The sequence below is a fragment of the Rhea pennata genome, unplaced genomic scaffold, assembly GCF_028389875.1.
Source record: "Rhea pennata isolate bPtePen1 unplaced genomic scaffold, bPtePen1.pri scaffold_40, whole genome shotgun sequence".
Lineage (NCBI taxonomy): Eukaryota > Metazoa > Chordata > Aves > Rheiformes > Rheidae > Rhea > Rhea pennata.
This window is the reverse complement of record NW_026907681.1, coordinates 1,924,600-1,947,825: the sequence shown is the minus strand read 5'-3', so window position 1 is coordinate 1,947,825 and position 23,226 is coordinate 1,924,600. Positions and strand designations below refer to the sequence as shown.

Sequence of the window (23,226 nt, the reverse complement as noted above, 5' to 3'; positions counted from 1 at the left end):
TTTCCTACACCTGATGTCTGATTTCAGTTGAACCATTTCAAAGGAAGAGGAATCTAGTGAAGTGAGCACTTCCTGCCCAACTGAGAGGTGTACATTATTTGTTCCAGGTGATTCCTGGGGTGCCCAACGATTCTTAAACTCATTGTTATGCTTTATAAATCCAATGCCATAAGAAACCTCTCTTATAAAGGCATAGAGGTAATAAGTGCTTTTTGCCTGCGCAATGTTTCCTCACGTGCTGTCAATCCTGATGACTCTCTTTCTCGAAGGGGGTTGTTGCATTAAAGAGAAGCTTTTGTTATTCCGTTCTCTCCTGTTAATGAATTTTGCTGTTTGGTTATCAGTGGGTACCACTGTTGCTACCTTGTCTCCTACAGTCAAGCCTGCTGGGTCTGAGATGTGCATAAACCTACTTAGGTAAATTAGTTGTTAATCTAATGAGAACTGCTCGTTAAATCATACTCTAAAGCTGATTTGAGTTTAATGTATTTGGTCATATTCAGGATCCGGTTGTTCTCGCCTTTGACATTGAAACTACCAAACTCCCTTTGAAGTTTCCTGATGCAGAGACAGACCGGATCATGATGATCTCCTACATGGTTGATGGGCAGGTAATGGAACAACAGTTCTTTTCTTCATGCTTTGGAGCAAAATGCTAGACAGCAAACGAGCATGTCACCTTTGGCGGTCTGGTCCCTGGCTTGCTTTGTTGCTAGTTGCTTGGTCTATATGTAATGGCTGTGGAAATAAAATTGAAGTCTAGTCTGAATGATGCATAAGGATTTCCTCGTTTTGTATGTTGGAGAACCCAGCTAAGGCTACTGGTGCCCCTTTGAGGGGCAGTAGTAATTTGGAGAGTATAGTCCTTAAGTTGTCTCCCTTTTGGCACCCTTAGTTGATTGTAAGCAATTGTTCAGAAGGTGACCTCCAAAGAGCCGTTCCCACTTGACAAAAGCTCTAGCTATCAAGCTGTGCAAGGATTATCGCATCGATGGAAGACTATTTCATCCTTTAGGCAGTGTGTTCCGGTTGTTCAGGAACCTGTCCCTGGTGTAGCAGGGATCTGAGTCCTCAGTAACTCTTCCTTTGTCAACTCTCTAGGGCTATCTGATCACAAACAAGGAGATTGTCTGTGAGGATATTGAGGACTTTGAATTTACTTCAAAGCCGGAGTATGAGGGTCCATCCTGTGTCTAATGAACCAGATGAGGTAAGTAGGTTCTACTTGGGAAATCAGGCTGCTTTTTATCTGCCTTGGTCTCTTGTAGGCCAAAGAGAGCTTATCACCCAATAGAGTGTATCTTTGGGGAGCACAGTGGACAGTCACGGTGCTGGTGATGCTTTCATTTCATGGTGTGATGATGAGGCAGATCGGGTTCTAGCTAGGTCAAGAGCAGAGGGGAAGGACTGCATCAATAGTGTTATATCCAGTGCCTGCCTGCAGGAGGTGAATTTACTGAGTGTTTGTGTTTGTGGGGGAGATGTTTTTTGTTTTGGGTTTGTTTTTTTTTAATCCTCTGTTGCATACTAGGCTCATTTAATGCAGAGGCGGTTTGAACATGTCCAGGAGACCAAAGCTACTATCATTGTCACATACGATGGAGACTTCTTTGACTGGTAAGATCAGGAATGAAAACTAACCTGGTTTCTAAAAGGAAATGTTGTCTAGGCCATGAGGTGAGATTGGGTACCAGCCTGTATGTCCTTTGTCTGGAGGTCACATAGCGGCCACATGCGTTCTTATCTACGCAGACTATCCAGCCAGTTTGGGAACCTGTTTACATCCTGATTATGTGCTCTTTATCTGGAGTGCTGGGCTGAGTCTTGGATTGCCAGCCTGCAGAGGACTGTCGAAGAGGGGGAGGAGGAATTCAGAACTTTTTTTTTTTTTCCCTGAGCAGAGCTATGTTTACTGGCTTTGAAATACGAACTTCTATAGAGTCCCATCAATTGGTCCAGGGATTGCTGAGCTACTTCTAGATTGTTGTTGATTTGGCAATGTTTGTACACTGATGACCTCAGTAACTGGAGAACAGGCAAAGTGTCAAAAGAGAACTGCAGAACAATAGGGAGACCAGAGCAGCCAAGCCTTTGGGGAGCGAGGGAAACTCGATCATAATGTTCTGCCTCCTGGTATAGGATGTAAGCAAGCAGCTTCCTTCTTGCAGTAGCTCTGCCCTACAGGGAGTTTTCCCTGTGGCCAGCTGTCACGGGTAAGGTCTGGAGCAAAGGAGAATTCACAAGAAAAATTCCTCATTAAGTAGCTTACAAGAAAGCAATTCTGAAACCCTTGGGGTGGGGATGGGGTGGAGGAAAGGGATTGCTTTGTTTCTTCTCTTCTGCATTGTCTCTCTCCTCAGGCCTTTTGTGGAAGCAAGAGCAGCAGCTCATGGAATTAATATGTATCAGGAGATTGGATTTCAGAAGGGCAGCCAGGGAGAGTACAAAGCCCTGCAGTGCATCCACATGGATTGTCTGAGGTACCGAATGCTGCGTCTGTACCGTATAACTGCATCTTTATCTGTTAAATTTGTATAAAATGCCTACAGTTGATGTATTTGAATACTGTCCCTTTTCCATCTCTGTGCACTGCTATCATGAGTTACATCTTACTAGGAAAGGACTAGCACCCCCATCTTTGGTTGTGCTGCTTCTACTCGGTACTCCGTTGTGTGCCATTATGTACAGAAGTTACGTCTTGCCCACACTAGCCTGAACGACTAACTCTGTTTATAGAGTCTGCTGGTGGCTGTCATTGGGAGTTTGAGAACTGTCCTGGATAGCAGGTAAAAGGACAGGATAAAACCAAACCGTTGTAGTGGGCACAGGGCCATATTCTAACCCAACAGCCTGCCTAGCACAGAGAGGAAAAGGAAGGGGGTGTATGTGTGTGTGTGTGTGTGTGTGTGTGTGTGTACAGGAGAGGGCTGTCTGTCTTGGCAGTTGTGACTTGAATGTTTTTTCACATTGGACCAGTGTCCAGACTCTGGAAAACAACTGCCTCTCTTTGCAGTCCTGCTGATACCTCCTCCTGTGTTTAAACGTTTATCTTTGAAGTCTCTGAAGTATGAGGGTTGAGAAAAATCTGAGCAATAGAAATGATTTGAATAGCACTATTTGTACGAGTCAGGATTTAAGAGCATGGGTAGATATGCAGACTGTCTAAAGCTGTGCAGCTTCTTATTCCACTGCACTTGGATGTTCTGCTCTCACCTTTCCCTGTTAGAGTAATGCAGATCTTTTTGTACGTAGCAGCCCTTTCTGAAGTGCAGGGCTGTCTCTTCGTAGACTGGCATTTTCATTATTCTGTCTAGGTGGGTGAAGAGGGAGAGTTACCTGCCAGTGGGAAGTCACAACCTGAAAGCAGCAGCGAAAGCAAAACTGGGTTGATTTGTTAAGCAGCTCAAAACTTGGTGGCTTGAGGATTATCTGAGTGTCCCTGTCACTACAGGTGCCGTTACTGTTCTGAGCCCTGATCCAGCTGGGTTGCGTGTGCATGGTCAGCAGGCAGCTTGTCAGACACCTCACAGGGCGAGAGGCTGACACTTTTGACACTGAACACCTGGAAATGTGCTCTCTGGCTCAGTTTACTTAGCTGGAGCCAGGTAAGGCACCCTAGGAGAAGGCTTGTCTGTGTACCCAGGACCAAATAGCTTGAAGATACTATTGATGCTGCATGTTTGCTCTGTGTCTCTAGGAAGTATTCGCCACATCTACCTCTACCAGAGCTCCCAGGGCAACAAAGCTCTCTTTGGTCTTTTCATCCCCTCTCAGCGCAAAGCTGCAGTGTTCGTGCTGGACACGGTAAGAGTAGGACTTAAAGGCTTGGGAGGGAACGCAAGGGGATCAGGCAGCGGTTTGGAGCTGAGCGGTTTCTTTGCACAGACACAGATGTCTACTGCTGTGCAGCAGGGATTCTCGTATTTTGAAGTGTACCAGCAGGTCTGTTCCTCAACTGTCACGTGAAGTATTGTGATGTGTAGAGGAAAGAGCTTCCTTGAAATTTGCAGCCTGGAGCCTGTCTCTTTTGAACCCTGTTTCCTCTGATCACGTTTGCATTTGGTACAGGTACGCAGCAACCAGATGCCAAACCTCACCAACATGTACTGTGCTGTGCAGTGCTGTGCTGGAAAAAGTGGGCGAAGAACTACTGCTTCCAGACAAGCACACCTTTGAAGTGCGTGCTGAGACCGACCTCAAGACAGTCTACAGAGCCATTCAGCGGCTCCTGCAGGGTTGCAAGGTATGAGCTGAGGGCATGAGGAAGGTCCCCACTGAGACCTTGTCAGCGCAGGTACCTGGGAGGAGGAAAACACTGCATGGAAGGCATTGGTCCAGCAGTTCAAGCAGCCTCTAAGCATAGCTCTCTGCACACAGCTAGTGCTCCAAAGTTGAAGGGTAAAAATGGATGTTGCCTGCGGGCTCTGGCTTGCCTGGGGTGAGCTTACATAGCGCAATGCAAGCAGTGAGGCTAGATCATACCCCCAAACCCCAGCTCTCAATTGTGGAGCTGGTTATTCAGTGGGAGGTGCTTCAAGAGACTCTGAGTACACTGTCTCTACTGTGTGGAGGACCAGGGACCACTACAGGAATGGGGCATGTGAGCACTCATTCACACAGCTGGTTTCCTGCTGAGCAGAGGTGCCGGCTGAAGGGATGTACCAGGGCATGTCCTCTCCTCCTTTGTGTAGGATGAGCGCCGGGGCCCCACACTTCTTGCTGTGCAGTCTAACTGGGACCTGAAACGACTGGCAAGTGGGACTCCCATCATCGAGGAGTTTCCTTTGGTCCCTGTCCGAGTAACAGATGCCGTCAGCTATTCAGTCCTAGAAGAAAATGCAGGTAGGCATTTAAATACAGATTATTTCCTAGTTTGTGGCCTCTCATAGCAGCATTCAGAAGATCACTTCTGGTGGTCGCTAGGATGAATCTTTCTGTGATGCAAAACAAGCTGACTGATAGTTCTTCTGAGCACCTCTGCTGCAGTTTCCAGAAAAAGCTGGTGGCCCCTGGAGGGGAAGTAGATCCAAGTTTTGTTGGAAGGTGCTATGCTGTTTAGCTGTGCAGTGAATGGGGCCATCCATACATAGCATCACAGCCATAGAGGGGAGAGGTCTGGCCATGTGCCAAAAGTGTCCTTTAAAGCCTGTAATACAAGGTGTGTGGCAGTCTGGAGAGCAGCACAGTTTCCCGTGCTGCTGCAGTACCATATAGGCTTTCACCATTTCCTGATATGAATATCTTGATGTTGCACTCGGTAGATGCAGCAAGACCTGTAAAGAGCTCTTACAACTTGTGGAAAGTCCTGGCAAGTGGGTGCATTCATCATACCTGGAGAGGGGATTGTGTCCTTGCTGGTTCTCTGCCCTGCTTGCCCGTTGACAGGTTGTGTTTGTTCACAGTGTGTCTGGAGCCGGATATTCAGAGCTTGGCTGTAAACACAGTGTTACAGTCCCATCACATCAATGACATGGAAGAAGGTTCCAGCGTGAGTATCAGTTTTGATGTGATCCAGCAGGCGTCTCTAGAATACTATGATGTGTAGGCTCCTAAGACAGGCATCTTGACACAAGAGGCAGTTGAAGCGTGGGTATGATTCCTCTGCAGCCCTTAGTTCTGCTAATGACTGCTCTGCAGCCTTCTGTACTGAGTCCATTTGCTGAAGCATGGTTGGATGTGAGAAGTGAACTGCTCTCTTGCTAACATCGCCTGCTCCTCATTGCCTCCCATGGAGAAGGTTATTAGCTAGGGAAGATGCCAACATTGTGTGTGACTGCAGTCTCTTGCCTCCAGCATCCACTCAAAGGAGATCTTTCACTCTGACTATTTCCTTCTGCCGCTGCTGGGAATTCCTGCTCTGGATGGATCCAGCAAATTACGAAGGTATCAAGGGAAGAGTGCGTTCTAGCGTCCACTCTGGGGAGGTAAGAGATGGGAAGTGCTCAGTCCTGCAGAGACAGGGGTGCAGTGGGTTGAGTTGAGCAGGGAGCTATTGGTTTGGATATAGGGAACTGATACGACATCACCAACCAAAAGCCTGGGCATGGCTTGTGCTCCATTCCAGCAGGACACTAGCAAGAGTCAAGTATTGGATGAGGACAGTGAGGAAGAGGAGGACAAGGAAGAAGAGGAGGAGGATGGAGAAGCAAATGTGGAGGACTTGCTAGAGAATAGTTGGAACATCGTGCAGTTTCTCCCCCAGGCTGCCTCCTGTCAGAACTGCTTCCTCAGGATTGTGTTGGGTGAGTGCAGTCTGCTGCTCGCCTGGTCCTACTTTGAATGTTACCTCTGGTGATTAGAGCTATCCGCACCCTACTGCTGCCCAAGCCATATCCACAGCATTCCCCACAGCTTCTTGAAGCTCTCTGTGCTACTGAGAAGGTTCTGATGTTGATCCAAAGAACCCCTTACAGTCAAAGATTGCACTGTGCTGGATGTGATACAGAAGGAACCACCTCCATGTCTGTAAATATCATTGTTTGGGTGGTTTCAGCGCCAGTGTGAACCCTCTCAGAGAGGGGAAGAAGGTCACTAGTTCCTGATTAGTCATTGGTGCCCCAGGAGAGTCGACAAGCACAGTCGCGCTTGTGCCACTCTCCCATCGTGGACTGCATCTGGAGCTTTTCTTACGTGTCTCTGCAGCCTACATTGTGGCTGTGTACCACAGCATGAAGGAGGAGCGAGGAGCTGCAGCACAATGCCCCTCAGAGCGCTCCCATCAAGAGGAGGGCCACGAGCCAGGTGTCCCAGGAGGCATTGGGAGAGACGGGAGCCATGCCTGGTGAGTACGGTTAGCCACAGTTAGCCATGGGAGAGCTGTGTGCAGCACTGCTGGGCCAGTCCTGCAGCAGGAAGAGAGCTGCCCACCTTGCTGTCCCCATATGCTTCCATATGGCTCAAGAGCTCTCTCTGCTCCTCCTCTCCAGGCGTGATCACTTTCTCACAGGATTACGTGACCAACGAGCTCATGCAGAGCTTCTTCACTGTCACTCAGAAGATCCAGAAGAAGATGGCTGGTTCCCATAATGCCACTGAGCCCTCAGACATGTTCTCGGTGCTACCTGGCTCCTACTTGCCACTCAACAACCCAGCTCTAGAGTTCATCAAATACATCTACAAGGTTAGTGGGGTGGGCTGTGCTTTCTTCTTTTTTTTTTTTCTTCTTCTTTTTTTTTTTTTTTTAAGAATCTGTTGCAATTCTACAATCAGTTTGTTTTGCCCAGCTAGCACTCGCATCAGAGTGAGTCCCCGTGAGGACCGTCTTCTCTGCTGGTGGCCTTACCTAACACTGTCTCCTGTAGGTGTTGTCCCTGGATGCCAGTATAACTAACCAAGTAAACAAACTGCGCCGGGACCTGCTGCGCCTCATTGAGGTGGGTGAGTTCTCAGAAGAAGCCCAGTTTCGGGACCCTTGCTGCTCCTACATGCTCCCTGAAGTCATCTGCAGGAAGTGCAGTTTTTGCAGGGACTTGGACCTGCGCAAGGACCCTGCCCTCTTGCAGGTACAGCCTTCCTTTCCCAGGAAATCCCCTTTGCCCTGGCTGCATGCATTAAGTCCCTCTTGGGGACACCAGAAGCCCTAGCATGGTTGTGCTCTCGGCCTGTCATTCACTCACATGTTGTCCGTCTTTCTCTCTCTCTCAGTCCTTTTGCTTTGAAGGTCTGCTTGGTTCCATGACAGCGATAAACCTCCCTTCAAGGTTATTTTCTGCTCATCCCCTTTCCTAGCTGCCTGTGACAGTTTGAGGTGTGCTGGTGCTTTGGCTGATGCTTTATCCCCTCCCGAAATTGGTTATGGCTTCCTGGCACTCGGGGCTCTCTGAATGCTCTTGTTAGGCTGCGAGGGCTGAGGCTGCACCGTGCTTTCTCTTGGGAAGAGTCACACTTGTGTTCATCTCCCTTCTCTCTGCCCCTCGGATGGGTCAGTGCTGCCCAGTTGGGTATGCTCCAACTGCCAGGCCCAGTATGACTCTGATTCCATTGAAATGGCACTGGTGGAAGCGCTGCAGAAGAAGCTAATGGCCTACCTGCTGCAGGACTTGATGAGTGCTGGGCGGCCGTGCTGCGGGAGCCTGCCCTTGATGTGGCAGGCTGCAGCAGGAGGGCTGAAGCTGCTCTCTGCTCCTTGAAACCGAGCAGCCCAACCTTACTTCTCTGACTGATGTGATGCAGTGGAGATATGATGAGGAGAGTTTGGCTCGAGCGCTCTCCACTTCTTCTCAGCACATAGCTGCAGCCTTTTGCTGGCTGGCTGAGGCTTGACCCATTGACCTGATATCAGTGGTGTCTCCCCAGAGAGCCCTGTCAAAGGACTGAGCTGCTCAGCCTTGTCTGCTATCCCAGCTAAAACTCCTTTGCCTCTAGGTGTGCAAGAAGTGTCATGGTGTGAAGGAGACACCTATGCCTGTGTACTGCGGTTGTGCTGGAGATTTTGCCCTCACCATTTCTTCCCAGGTATGTGTGCATCCTGCCACCAGGTCCAGCCTCCTGCCAGCAGCTCCTCTGTAATAGCCAGTGAAAAACCCAGTGATAACTTGTCCCTTTCAGCCCATCTGGCACAAGTTCATCTCTCTGTGCTTTTTGGCTGTTTATTCATTGCTTTGTGCTCAACCCAGGCAGTCCTGCCTGACCAGCTTGCAGAACTTCTCCTGGCCTGGCCTTCTCCCCCCTGTCCCCTCCAGCTTCCATCTTCCCTGGCTCATGCATGAGGTGTGCTGGGCAGCCCTCCCTCACTGGTATCTTCCCCCTCAGATCTTCATGGAGCACATCAACATCTTCCAGAGCATTGCTTGGCACTACAGTGTGGCCTATCTGCTGGAAACTATTGAGCGGCTGCTCCGTACAAACCACCAGCTCCAGCAGTGATGTGATGAACTTGTCCTGCTGTCTTTTTTTGTTGCTGTGTCAGCTCTGGGTACTTGCTCTCACCTCTGCTGAAGAGCATTTGTGCTCTGTGATAGATCTCGGAGAAGCCACATATCCATCTTGCACTGTGTGGGGGCGCTAAGCGGTGTTGGGGCAGTCCTGGTCACAGCCTGGTGCTGTGCTGGGGGAATTAAGAAGGTGCCTAGGGCTGGAACTGCTCTCTATGGGGGAGGGGGGACTGCATTTGCCAGAGCCCTGCAGAAGCCCAGTTTGGGATGGGAGTTTGTGTTGTAGGCAGCACCCTGTGTGCATGAATCTCTGTGGTTTTAATGTGGAGTTTTAGACAATTAAATGTGTCACAGACAATGCATCTGGTTCTTTGGGTAGAGGAGCACGTGCTATGGCCCACACACAGCAGGGAGCTGTAGGCACCCTGGAAACGAGCATTCTCTGAGCCATGGGGCAGGATTCCTAGAGGGAGGAGAAAGCCAGACTCTTCTTGTTGGGCTGGAAGGGGAGCAAGGGAGCTGTCCCACTTGGGTGCTAAAGCTTCAAGTTGACAGCAGTGAGTCATAGGTTGGGGGCCTGCTCACTGAAATCCCAGCACAGGTGTGATGAAACCCAGGAGGCCAGTGCTTAGCTGAAGCCTGGCCTCCTGGTCCTTTCCATCTACTCCTGCTTGCAGAAGCCTGAAAAAGCATGAGGGGAGCCAAGATTACTAGATTCCAGTTAATTTTCTGGGCATTTTGAAGCACTGTGTGTTCAGCTACTTCTGACACTTCCTTTTATATATATATGTGTGTGTGTGTGTGTGTGTGTGTGTGTATATATATATATATGTATATACATATAAATTTTTATTCTATGCCCTCCACACATACCTGTATTGAAAATATTTTTCTGAGCTTTGTTTTTTCACTTCTATAGTATACCTGTTTCTATTAGCATTGGGTTATGGGGCAAGTGGTCCTGTCCTTCGCTATGCCCTCCCTCCATCTAGTACTGCTGAAAGGGGGGTTGAGGGGGCTGTACGTATGTGTTTGTTTTCTTGATATTAGAGTTGGAGGAAATGAGCTGGCCTGGACGGGCAGAGAAACCTGGCCCTAATGCAATCACTGCGTTGTGCAATTGAGTTAAGGTTTGGTCCAGCGGAGCCTCCAGTGGCTTCAACCTGCGCCAGGCAGCTCCTCTCAGCCCTGCATCATTGCTCCTGCTCTCCTCAGGGCAATGAGCTGCTGGAGGTGGGGGCAGGCACTTGCCTTCATCCTGCTGCTCTACAGTGAGAGGCTGGCTCCTTCCCCCAAGCCCTTCCCATAGGTTTGCCTGCTCAGAGTTGCTCTTTGGTCCTAGAGAAGCCAGGTCCTCTTCTTGGAATGAGGACAAGGTAGACTCCTCTTGCAATGGTGTTACCTTGTTCCTGTGAGCAATTGCACCCCAAGTCAAAGGGGGAAGATGCTCCCCAGCCCAGAAGGGGAGCAAGAGGAGGTTTTGGTGCACCAGAAGTCCCCTGCCTGTACCCCTGGCATGTCCTCCATCTGCATCCACACCCTCCAGCCTGTGGGAGAGCCTTCAAGACATGGCTTGGGGTCTTCCCTTGCCCGGTGTGACAAGACCCCTTTCCCCCAAACTTCTGCCTGGGCTGAGCTATGCTGGGGGAGGATGTGCTGAGCTGAGCTGCTGTAACCTGAGAGCCAGAAAATAATCAGGTTATGCCTGGGTGAGTTACTGCCAGGTACCTGCTGTGAATTGCTTTTGGGCATAGGCTCAGAGAGCTGCAGCCTCAGGGCAGGGTTGGTGTTGGCAGAGGTCCATGCACCAGGCTGGCAGGGGTTGGGGGGGGACTTGTCCTCCTCCCCTACTGCTGCAGTGCAGGGCAAGCAGGTGCTTGTACTCATGTTCCCTACCACCCGGGCTCTGGGGCAAGAGCATCCGTGCCCTGGCACTGCAGCAGGGTGCAGCTTTTAGGGTGGAGGGTAGAACGATGCACATGTCCATCTCTCACCCCGCTAGCCATGACGCTGCACTGTCACCCTCCCCCTCCCCCCAGCACATGCTGCAGCAATCAGGCTCCAGGCAGCAAGGCTGGGTGGTTGCAGTTTATTGGGTACTGGCTGCTTGGCTAGTGCAGGACTTGCTCTAGTCCTCAGTACGGCTCCAGGGCCACCACCACTGCTGCAGCTCCATCTGTGGCAGCTTTGCAGGGGCACAGGGGATGAGCAGGGCAGGCCTACTCGAGATGTGCCCACCCCTGCCCCCAGGACCCTGGGTGCCCGCAGCCAGGAGCTGCTCCGGGATGGGGCTGCCAGCGCTCCAAGCCAGCCAGAAAATGGTAATGCCCATTCCCGGTGTGCTGAAGCAGAGCCAGTAGTCAGGCACTGCCTTCTGCTCCAGAGCAAAAGCTCCTGAAAGCCCCCACAGGAGCCAGCCAGGGCACCACGGGTCTGCCCTGCCACTGGGGCTTTTCTTGACCCCCAGCCTCTCACAGCAGCTGGCAGCCATGGGGCAGGACCTGCGTGGAGCTGCTTGAAGCATGGCTGAGGGAAGGGAGGGGGCCGTGGCTCTTGGTGGCCAGCAGCAGCAGCCGGCAAGGTGCCCGGTGCATCCTGGCCAGGCACAGGGATCATCGCGTGGGAAAAACAGGTAGCTCAGAGTCGAGCAGGGCCCGGATGGAGGAAGTGTTATTGCTGCCTGGCACAGTGGCTCCTTCCTGCTGTGGTTGTACATGGTGGGGGAGGGACAAGCGGTTGGTCCCTGCGGGACAGACTCTCTGGAGGCTGGAGAGCCCTGAGGTGCTGTATGTCGTGGAGCAGCCTCTGAGGCACCTTCAGCCTGCCGCGGGGGTGAGAGATGGCTGGAGGGGCCAGATGCCCTGGCAGCCCCAGCCACATGCTGCTGCCCAGCCTGCAGCCGTGCCCAGGCACCCTGCCCTGCCTTGCTGGCAGCGTGGCCACTGCTCTGTCCCAGAGGACCAAACCTCCAGGGCCAGGATCTAGGGTGGTGCCTGCTCAAATTTCCTGCTGCTGTACACCTGGTCCTTGTTCATGCAGCTCAGCAGGATCCAGTCCCAGAGGAAGGAGCCCTGGAAGGTGAGAGAGGGAGGTCAGTGCTGGGAGTGCGCAGCTGGGCCGAGCCCCCGGCACCAATACTCACCATTCCCAGCGAGGTCAGAGCCATGGCCAGGTTGATGACAGTGGGGATCAGGCTAAACTTCCCTGCCTGGCAGAAAGGATGGGATCAGCAATCGCTGCCCAGCCCAGGTTGCCTCCTGCCTGGGCCTGCATTCACTCTGGGTTGGGCACAAGGAATGAGACTGAGCAGAGACCTCCCTCTGCCCAAGCCACAGTGTGGACAACCTACCCAAGCAGCAGCGCACACTATGAGGTCTTGCATTTCCTTCCAGCACACTTTGCACACTTTGCCAAAGGTTCTAATTTGAGGCACCTGGGATTCCCCCATTCCTCTGCAAGGCTGAGCAGAAGAGGCCTGGCTGTGTTCATCCCAGCTCTGAGGCAGCAGTGGAGAAGAGCTGCTTTTCCAGGACGGTCCTAGCACCACGGCAGCATATTATGCACATATGCACCCCAGTAGCACATGGACCATGCAAAATCCTACCTGGCCCTGCACGATGACATCAATATGGATCCCACAGGCCTTGATCAACACTCGTGTGTGGGTCCTGTTCCATTTATAATACTTCGCAGACCTCCTGGGGAGACAGGTAGAAGGGCCCAGTGATGGGGACCAGCCACAGCAGGACCAGGGAGGGCAGGAGGAGGATGCAGGACTGCAAGTGCCACTGCCTGGGACAGTGGTCTTGGGATCGGGGCGGTGGAAGGAGTAGTGGGGGTTGCAGTCGGTTTCAGGCAGGCCCAGGTTACAGTTCCAGTTGATGACCACCCCACCCTGCAGCAGAAACCAGCAGGCCTAGCACAGCACCAGCACACCATGGACACAGTGAGCCCAGGGCACAGCACTACTGTGCACACAGCTTGGCCATGGGCATGATAAGCCAGCAAGCAAGCAGGGCATTTCCCCCCACTCAGGCGTTAGCACAGCTGTCATCCTCATCACCAGCTGGGAAGAGCCAGGAATGCCACCATACTGGGGCACATGGCCCTGCCAGGGAAGCCAGCAGCACTGCTTGCAAGGCTGCTTACCCAGCGGAGCTCTGCCCCAGCAGTGGGCTTTCCAGCTGAGTTGGGAGCATGGCTAGGCATCAGGGAACATTCCCAGATGCAGAGTGGGGGGCCTCTAGGGTCTGGAGGGTGCTGGGGCTGAGCAGGGGATGCAGAACCTGGAGGGAGGATGGAACAGTGCTGAGTTCCTTCCCTGGATGGGAATTATCTACTCCCAAAAGGGCAGCAGAGGCAGCAGGGCCGGATGGGGCTGGAGACCAAATGCTGGGTGCACTGCCCTCCCCTGGCAATGTCATGGTATTTCCCAAAGTGTGTGGATGAGTCCCCACCACTGGGCGAGCAAACCTGCCAGTCCTGGCAGTGATACAGGCACACCTGCAGTCTATGCTTTGCTGCCAGCTGGCCTCCTGCTCTCCAGCCTCTGCACAGGGGCCTCGTAAGAGAGACCCTGGGCCTGGGAGCCTTGCAGGACTCTGCATGCGCAAGGTGGGCAGAAAGGACTGCTCAGGGGCTGCAGTGGATGTGCTGTACTCCGAGCTGTTGAGGCTGGCTAAGCTGCCACTGCCCTCAGCCCATCCCAGCTAGCCCCTGCAGCATACTGGCAGGGCAGCAGGGCCAGGGACCTGCCTCCAGCTGCCTCTGAGTCTCAACAGTGCCAGTGTATGAGTGATGATCCCGTGGAGCCAAGCACTAGAGCAGGTGCTGAAGGAACGCCCTGTGCCCAGCCAGCAAGACCTTGGGCCCTCTGGGAGGACCATCCTCCCAGGACATGACACCTTCTCTGCCAGCTCCCTTAAGTTCTCTCCCGCCTGCTCCATGAAGATGGGGCAGCAAAGGGCAGAGGTGGTGTTGAAGGTGCAGCTTTTCAAGTAACTGCTCTCAGCAGCTTGAATGTTGCCCCTGGGGAGACAAAGCCAGAGCCATGGCATAGAGCAGCACACCAATATGCCTCAATTTTCTTCCTAATATCGTGAAGCACCCAAACGAAACATTAAACCCCAGCTCTGCTCATTGGTATCCATGTCATCACTGATGGTCCTAGCTGATGAACGGTGAAGGGATTTCCTAGGAGAACTACATACCAGACGTGGATGTATGCAGGCACTCAGAAATGCACATGACTGACTAGGGGATGGCCTGCACAGCAGGAGGGTGGAGAGCAGGAAGAGGAGGAACCCTGGGGTAGTTACCTGGCAAGATGCTGGCATTTTCAAAGGGATTCTTGTTCCCAAAGACTTCAACCGCTCCCTTTGCAAGGCCACATGCCCCATATCTACCCACCAGTGTGAGCATTCCTGCTCCTTCTTGCTCAATAATTACCATCCTCATCATCACCACCTTCCTCAGTGGAGGCAGGGGCAAGCAAGAGTGAAGGATAGATGGATGGAGTAAGGGTTGAGAACTCCGTATCACAGAGACAGCAGCTGAGCACCAAAAAAACATCCTGTCCCAGCAGGTTGAGGGAGGTGATTACTGCCCTCTCCTCAGCACTGGTGAGGCCACAGCTGGAGTGCTGTGTGTGGGTGTGGTCTCACCAGTACAAGAAAGACATGGACCTACTGGAGCAAGTCCAGCAATAATGATGAAGGAACTAGAAGCATCTCTCATGTAAGGAGAGGCTGAGAGAAATGGGACTGTTAAGTCTGGAGAAGAGAAGGCTCATGGGCATCTTATCAATGTGTACAAATACCTGATGGGTAAGAGTAAAGAAGATGGAGCCAGGCTCTTCTCAGTGGTGCCCCGTGATCATATGAGAGGCAATGGGCATAAACTGAAATACAGTAATTGTGTCTGAACTTAAGAACAAACATTTTTTTTACAGTGAGGGTGATCAAACACTGCACCAGGTTGCCCAGAGAGGTTAGAGAGTCTCTATCCTCGGAGATACCAAAAACCCGAGTTGGCTTGGCCTAGAGCAACCTGTTGTAGGTGACCCCGCTTTAAGCAGCTGTTGAACTAGGCAATCTCCAGAGGTACTTCCAACCTCCGTCATTCTGGGAGCAACTTAGGAACAGGGATCCCCTGTGAAAAGCTGGCATCTCCTCCAGCTGCCAAATGGCACTGCTCCTGCACAGCTCCACTCCTGCCTCTCCATCCTTCAGGCTTGTCCACGTATTTCAACCACATCTCCCTGCTGTCAGTGAACACTCATTCCTCTGGTACCTAATTGTTACGGGAAATGGCTGTGCTATCCACCATTGCACTTTCAGGAAGGCATCTGGCTGCACTCCACACACACACTCAGACAACACACATGCAAGTGCAGGGCCAGGGTGGCCCCCTTCTCCCCACTATGCCAAAGACCTGACTACAAAGCACTGCTGCTGCAGCAAGGCTGTCCTGGTCCCAGCAGCAGGGCCTGACCTGCACTCAGCTGCTTAGCATCACCTATATTGCTCTCCACTTTGTTCTATACCCTGTACACACATGGCAGCCTGGGTACCCACTGGTCTACTTGCTCCATCCCTAGGCCCCACATTGATCTCTTCCACATGGACATCCTTGGAGAAGCCGAAGCAGGGGAAGTGGATGTTCCTCTTGATAAGGATGGGGAACTGTGGTGCCATCTTCGCCAGGGACTCACTGTGGAAAGACCTAAGTACTATGGCTTCGGGAGCAAAATGGTCCCTGTTGGCATGGCCTGTGCAAGGCCATCCCTGTGCCATGGCACCGCCTCCCTAGGCCATGGCCTGTTGCTGAAGGGGCCAAACCTCTCAAGAGCACCCTCAGAGGTGTCCTACCCAGAGCATCCCCTGGTGTCCAACAGGACCTCGAAGATGGGCCAGCCTTTTGGTGCCTGTTCCATCCTAGCAGAGGACTCTCCTCCCCAGTGCCACGACCCATCTTTGGGGCCCGTACCCGACACTCGCTTCCTCTGCTGGACACCAAGCCAGCATTTCAGAGCTCTTCTCGGTGCCGCCAGCACTGGGCACGCAGCGCCCTGTCTTCTGCCCTGTGAGGACGAACACACAACGCTGAACTTCCTGGCAAATGGGATCCTGCCCAGTGCGCAGTGCTGCACAGATCACTTGTCCCTGCACATGCCCAGCTCTCTGTGGCCCAACATGTCCATGTCGCCAGGGGTGCAGTCATGGTCGCAGCTGCATACAGCACTGCAAACTGTTAGCCCCTGCAGGGTCATGGGGGACATGATGAGAACAGGACATGCACCTGGTAGTCCTACGCTGTGGCTGCAGAGGGGACGGGGCACCCCATGTGCTTCCCCATCTCTGCATAGGTGCCAGCCCTTGCAAGCTGCCTGGGGTAAGCAGCCGTTAAGCATGCCTGCGGTGGCCCTACTCTAGCATGGCTTTCCTCGGTGTGTCCTCCGGAGTAGACAGTCAACCCTCTTCTCCATTTCCTTGCGTGGGAACTGAGCCAGGGGCAGCTGTGCTCACTAGCATTCCCCACATCTCTGCATCCGCCAGCAAGCTCCGCTCAGTCTCCACACATCTCCCCTCCCGTGATCCCTCACTCAGCAGCCCGCAAACAGTGCCCAAGCCAAGGCAGGCAGGGGGATCCCTGCCACAAACTGGTAGCAGCAGAGGAGAGCTACAGGCACCAACATCACGTGGATGTCAGAGCCTCCCCTGACCTGATCTGAGAGTGCCCTCTCCCGCCCTGAACATCCAAAACCACAGAGGCCTGACGCTGCTTGTCAGGGCAGGCAGAGCATGGCACACCTGCCTGGCTAAGGCCACAGGGCCCTGCCCGGTGCGACGTGCCAAGCTCCCCAAGCTCCGCTGAGCCTGCCGCACAGCACTGCAAAGGTGACCTAACATGCAGTCCCAATGTGTCTGGGACGCAGCTATGGTTGCCTCATTGGGAGCCAAGGACAGTGCTGGGCCTGGAGGAGGGAACACGGGAGTCCCCATGCAGGCAGCGGGGACCACCACACACGACAGCTTCCTTTGCTGGGTCCATCTGGATGAAGGAGCAGTTGGGAAGCCCTTGCAGAAAGTCTGCTGCTCATCTACTGCTCCAAGAGGCCACCCAAAGCAAGCAAGACAAGAGAAGAGAAGGGAGAAAGGCGGGTCGGAGCCTCATCTCGGCTGTGTGTGTGGGGGGGGAGAGCGGAGGCCGGGGTGGTGGTGGTTGTGGGCTATGTACACCGCAACATCGCACACCTTGCTTGGTGACTGTGTCACGCCCTTGACTTTGGTGAGGACAGAGCTCTGCGGGCTTGTCTCCCATTCCTGGTAGCCCTTCTGAAGGATGACAGGAAAAGGCGCTATCAGTGATCTCCTCGCCTCTGGGACCCAGAGTGCTGCATCCGTACTACGGGATACGTGGTGGGAACGGTCTGTGTTGCAACTTTTGTATCCATACTACATGATACTTGGTGGGAACGTTCCCTGCTGTAACTTTTGGGTGTCTAGAACACTACCGCTGTGTTAAGCAGAATATGAATAAGTAACTGGAAATCTGTGAGAAAGAGCAGCGGTTGGTTACATAGAGATTTGGTGGCTTCCAGCCACAGAATAACCGTGAGAAACAGTCAACCAGAAGGTCTGAGGTTGAAGAGTAATGAAATAGCGAACCCCAAAGTCAATGTGGCCCCCGAAATAAATCTGCACACGCGCGCAGTGTCATAGCCCGGTTATGCAACCGGGGCGGAGTTGGGCTAAACTCCCTGCGGTGCAGAGTAACCCTGCAAGCCCCACAACAGACCCTGCAGGCAGCAGGGTACCTGCGCTTCCTGGCAGCACAGCTGCACGACAAAGCTCTCAGGCCACAGCCACGACTCGCACGACACACACAGCAGAGCCAGCAGAGGTTACAAGCATTGCACTTTTATTACATGCAGAGAGAGCTGACAAGCGGCAGCTGCTTCCTGATGCAGCATCAAGCCCGGAGCCTTTGCAAACGCACATTGTTTTGCACAAGGCAGAACAGCCCAAGCATATGGAATGCATGGAAGTGCCTGAGCTTGCCCCAGGGCAGAGAGCGAGAGAGCTGCAGGGCACAGCTGGTGTCTTGGTGCTGCAAGAGCAGGCAATCAGTGGCCTGAAAGGGCTCCGAGGAGCCCTGGGAGTGGGCCGTGCTCAGTGCTGCAGAGGAAGGCGAAAAACCCCCAGGCACTGCTGCCAATCTGTGCTGGGGGAAAATTCCTTCCTGACCCCAATGCTGGCGATCGGCTGTTCCCTGCGCATGTGAGCAAGGCCTGCCTCCCGGCCAGCCCTGGGACGCTTCTCACGCCCACCGGGGCACACCAGCGCTGCCCAGCTCCTTTCCTCTCTCTCTCAAACTGAAGCCACTTTAGGGGCTCCAGAGCATGGCAAAATTTAAGGAAAAAAAAAAAGAAAAGAAAAAAAAAAAAAAAAAAAGGAAGAAAAAAAGAAAGGAAGAAAAAAAAAGCAAAAGCCAGACCTGATAGAGCCTGGGGGAAAAAACTCTTTCCTGGGCCCTGCAGGAGACCAGCTGGCCGGGTGCTCCAGAGTGTTGCCCGAGACCTATGACACTGATGATGAGCACTTGGAGCATCTTCGCATCGCATGGCCTGCATTTCCTGGGTGCTGCATGTGGCGCCAAAGCAGATAGGCATGGGGATCTTTGGAAGGGTCTCCGGCTCCGAGAATGGATGCCCTTGCTCTTTGTGGGCCATCGAGTTAACTTTCTCCACTGATCTCCAGCTGAAAAGGCCTGGAGCCCTTGCGGAGCTTGAGGGGCGTGTGAGGGGTCTTCTCCCGCTCCCAAGGGCTTGCTCCGGTCTCTGAAAGACCAAAGTTACATCCGGCTTTGAATCCGAGCCTGCTCGGAGCACAGATTGGATCGGAGGGCCTCCAGCGAGCTCTTCCAACAGAAAACCTTCCACGATCGGATGGTGCACAAGGGCTGAATCAGCTGTGAGCTTCAGCGCGCTGCCTGCCCATGAGCAAATGCCTGGGCACAGTCTGCGCTCGCACAAGAATGGCTGCTGACAGTGGTGGCAGGGGTCACTTCCATTTCCCACAGGAGGCATGCACAGGCCAGCTGTGCCCAGCAGCGCCACACGAGTACAGCAATAAAAGCAGAAAGCCTGCTTGCCTTGGCCCCTTTGCATCAGCTCAGCTGAGGCAGCTTAGAAGAGACCTGGAGCTGGCAGATGCTGACCTCCCTCTGCTCTCCTGAGAGTGAAAACACTGTGAAAACTTTGCTGTCACTTGGTATTGCGCTGTGTGTCTTTGGAGGAGTGCCAGGCAGAAGACGAAGAGGATCCACAGTCTTTCTGAGGCTGAGGCAAGCCAAAGAGCCAGTCTTAGAGCCGGTGCTGGAAGGGGTCAAGGGCTGCAGGAGGAAGGGGTTGGTCGTGCCTATTTGTGTTGGGGAAGAGGCAGCCGGCACAGGAGGCAGCGTTAGGCAGTGTTAGGGAGTGAAGCAGCAGACACAGGCACTTTCCAAGCCTGCGAGGCACGGGGCACGGCCACAGCAGGGAGTGCTCTGAGCACCAAAGCAGGGCAGAGAAGGTGCAAAGCAAGAGCTGGCAGCGAGGTCAGAGGAAGGCCACAAAGAGGTCTCCATACGAAAGGGAGGTGCAGCTGCTGAGCACGTCCATCGTTTGGCGGCCTGAGGTGCAGGCAGCCGTGCCCCCGCACGTCCTGTGACAACGTCGCGCTGGGTGGCTGTTGAGAGCCCTGCTGCCCTCGTGGCGGTGGGTGCGTCTGCGCCCAAGGACAGCCTGCAGAGAGCCTCGGCCCTGGGCGGCAGCCAGCTGCGAGCCGGCTGCGGAGCCTGGCAGAGCGGCAGGGGCGCAGGCGCCTTATAGCCCTGCTCGTGCCGCGAGCACTGTGACTGCGCTGCCGGGTCACAGTGCTGCGACATGGGGGCCCCGGGGCCGCGCTGCAGCCTCCCTGCCAGCCGTCTGCCGGCCCGGCGTCGGCGTGGCACAAGGTCCCGGGGCTGCTGGCCCTGCTGCAGCCCCTGTGCCCAGCACCCCAGGGCAGCTGCGCCTCCTGCTGCGGGGCCGTGCCCGGGCCATGGCCCAGGAAGCCTGCGGGCCCCTTGCTCTGTGTCAACGCGCCCCACGCTGCCCCAGGCTTGTCCCAGGTCACTGCAGAAAGGGCAAGAGTCCGCTCCCATGCTGCCATTGGGAAGTGGCATCAAGGGCCATGGCACCGCCTCCCTAGGCCATGGCCTGTTGCTGAAGGGGCCAAACCTCTCAAGAGCACCCTCAGAGGTGTCCCGCCCAGAGCATCCCCTGGTGTCCGACAGGACCTCGAAGATGGGCCAGCCTTTTGGTGCCTGTTCCATCCTAGCAGAGGACTCTCCTCCCCAGTGCCACGACCCATCTTTGGGGCCCGTACCCGACACTCGCTTCCTCTGCTGGACACCAAGCCAGCATTTCAGAGCTCTTCTCGGTGCTGCCAGCACTGGGCACGCAGCGCCCTGTCTTCTGCCCTGTGAGGACAAACACACAACGCTGAACTTCCTGGCAAATGGGATCCTGCCCAGTGCGCAGTGCTGCACAGATCACTTGTGATCTGTGCACATGCCCAGCTCTCTGTGGCCCAACATGTCCATGTCGCCAGGGGTGCAGTCATGGTCGCAGCTGCATACAGCACTGCAAACTGTTAGCCCCTGCAGGGTCATGGGGGACATGGTGAGAACAGGACATGCACCTGGTAGTCCTACGCTGTGGCTGCAGAGGGGACGGGGCACCCCATGTGGTTCCCCATCTCTGCATGGGTGCCAGCCCTTGCAAGCTGCCTGGGGTAAGCAGCCGTTAAGTGTGCCTGCGGTGGCCCTACTCTAGCATGGCTTTCCTTGGTGTGTCCTCCGGAGTAGACAGTCAACCCTCTTCTCCATTTCCTTGCATGGGAACTGAGCCAGGGGCAGCTGTGCTCACTAGGATTCCCCACGTCTCTGCATCCGCCAGCAAGCTCCGCTCAGTCTCCACACATCTCCCCTCCCGTGATCCCTCACTCAGCAGCCCCCAAACAGTGCCCAAGCCAAGGCAGGCAGGGGGATCCCTGCCACAAACTGGTAGCGGCAGAGGAGAGCTACAGGCACCAACATCACGTCCACGTGCAGCTCCGCACTGTCTGTCCTGGGGTCTCTGCTGGCAGCTCCACACATCTCTGTAACCCGCCATCCTCTCCATTCCTCTTCCCAAGGCCCACCTCACCTCAGGGCAGGCCTCTGAGGTCCCAGGAGCCCTGAGACGCTTCTCATGCCCACCGGGGCACATCAGCGCTGCCCAGTTCATTTCCTCTGGAAAAGGTGCTGCAAGCCATCAAGGACTTGTACCTACTGAAACCTATGAAGAAAAGGAAAGTTAATAACCAAAAAATAAGCATAAAGTATACACTCAAATGGATCAGGCCTGATGACATTTTGATCAAATTACCCAAAGCCATTTCAATAGCAACACACATTTTTCTTGCTATCAGCAAAACGTACTCTGTGGCATTTTGAAAGGGAGTGAGTTTTCAAAGAGCTAAGATCTGAAGTTTTCTGTGGGTCCAGAAATAAGTTTTTAAAATCTTGAGTTTTACGTGTTAGGAAAAAACACAGAGATTGTCACTGTAGAGATAGAAAAAGTCCAACTGTGAAGCCTCAAAAAAAAAAAAAAAAAAAAAAAAAAAAAAAAAAGATTCCCAGACCACTCTTAGACAAACTTAGAAGCTATCATATCAAGAGTATTACAAAGTTGAAAGAGCTGTTATTTGTAAACCTACAGGTCTTTGAACTAAAGGCATAGCCTATTAGTATGTATTATTAACATAACTGAAAAAAGAAAAACAAAATCACAACAATGATTTTGGACAGTTTCAGAGGCCATTTTTAAACCAGAGTGAATGATTTCTACTCTCCTGTTACATAGGGCTCAATAAAACTATAAAGATTTGACAGGTTAAGAGAATAAACATTGCCATGAAGTGAGCTATCCCCAGCTTAGCTATAAACATTCAATATTTCCTCTGAGAAAGGATAATGTAAATTAAAAATAATACAAAACAAACAGGAATGGAGAATTTTTAAGATTTTTGATAATTTTGATCTTTTAACTTACTTTTTCCAGAGATACTATGTAACTCAATGTACTCATTCTCCAAGTCCTCAAGAATTTGAATTTGTCATAATCACTAATAGAAAACTGAGCTGTTTTCACAAACCAAGGTATACACTGACTCTTCCACGCTATTCATCTTTCTACTCCTGTGGTCAAGTACCTTGCAGTGATTATCGCTTATTTGTTCAAGCGGTGAGGAAATATTAACTATCACAAGTTCTCAGCAGAGACTGGACAATAATTATCAACAGATGGCTGGCAGTACAGTTTGGGGAGAGAGAAAGAAAGTGCCCTTCCTTCCAAAACATCCCCCACTGAGAAGTCCTCAGCAACTCAATGGTCACAGTTTTGGTTAAAATCAGATTTATGTTAACCACCTGTTTTCTCCCCACATTTTTCTTTAATATTTGCTTATTTAATTATGATGAGGAAGCACAAACCCTGTACATCCCATCTATCTTATAATGATGACATTCATATCTGGAAAAAAACAACAACTTTGGTAATTTACACTCTTATTAAAATAATACTAGTATTGGGTCATTAGAAAGGATCCAGTTCAAGAAGTTCAACTGAATACAAACAAGGAAATTCAAAAACACAGTGTGCTCCTCCTAGTTTATTTACAAAAGCCTTAGCAACGGCCAACACAGAAGAGGCTTGCTTTAGTAGCGGGGGCTGTGCCCAAGGGGCCGCTGACAGAGCACAGCCTGGGCAAAAGGCAGCGGTGCTTCCTACGTGCTCCCAACACCGCCCGAGCACCACGGAAGGACAACGCAATCCGGGCTGCTCAAGCTGGCAGTGCCGGCTCGCAGCTGGCTGGGGCCCAGAAAGAAACTTCCCAGGAGCCTCCCGATTTCCACACTGCATATGCTTAAAACCCCAAACACACGGTTCGTACAGCCGTGCAGAAAGCGCTTCCTGTGCACGACCTCCACAGTGCAGTTTTCCGACGTCTGAGAGATTTTTTTTAGGGTATCTAAACCTAACCACGCCAGCATCGGCGTGGCACAAGGCCCCGGGGCTGCCGGCCCTGCTGCAGCCCCTGTGCCCAGCACCCCAGGGCAGCTGCGCCTCCTGCTGCGGGGCCGTGCCCGGGCCATGGCCCAGGAAGCCTGCGGGCCCCTTGCTCTGTGTCAACGCGCCCCACGCTGCCCCAGGCTTGTCCCAGGTCACTGCAGAAAGGGCAAGAGTCCGCTCCCATGCTGCCATTGGGAAGTGGCATCAAGGGCC

At 53.0% G+C, this 23,226-nt stretch overlaps 1 protein-coding gene across 1 annotated transcript; it reads right to left on the bottom strand.

Moving 5' to 3' along the window:
- Positions 1 to 11,699: 11,699 nt before the first annotated feature.
- Positions 11,700 to 15,568, bottom strand: LOC134154758 (P2X purinoceptor 2-like). Its single transcript, XM_062601428.1, has 5 exons — positions 15,449 to 15,568; positions 12,623 to 12,789; positions 12,478 to 12,571; positions 12,016 to 12,081; positions 11,700 to 11,944 (listed from the first exon to the last, which is right to left on the bottom strand). The coding sequence occupies exons 1-5, from the start codon at positions 15,566 to 15,568 to the stop codon at positions 11,855 to 11,857; spliced, it is 537 nt and encodes a 178-aa protein (XP_062457412.1). The 3' UTR covers positions 11,700 to 11,854.
- Positions 15,569 to 23,226: the final 7,658 nt, after the last annotated feature.

What these genes read in the sequence shown, in the direction of transcription:
- LOC134154758 (XM_062601428.1), bottom strand. Translation starts at nt 15,568, where the DNA reads ATGGCACCACAGTTCCCCATCCTTATCAAGAGGAACATCCACTTCCCC. An exon ending in GGGATGGAGCAAGTAGACCA is followed by an intron (nt 12,790 to 15,448) that starts GTGGGTACCCAG and finishes GTGCTGTGCTAG; the next exon opens with GCCTGCTGGTTTCTGCTGCA. An exon ending in TCCTCCTCCTGCCCTCCCTG is followed by an intron (nt 12,572 to 12,622) that starts GTCCTGCTGTGG and finishes CTGTCTCCCCAG; the next exon opens with GAGGTCTGCGAAGTATTATA.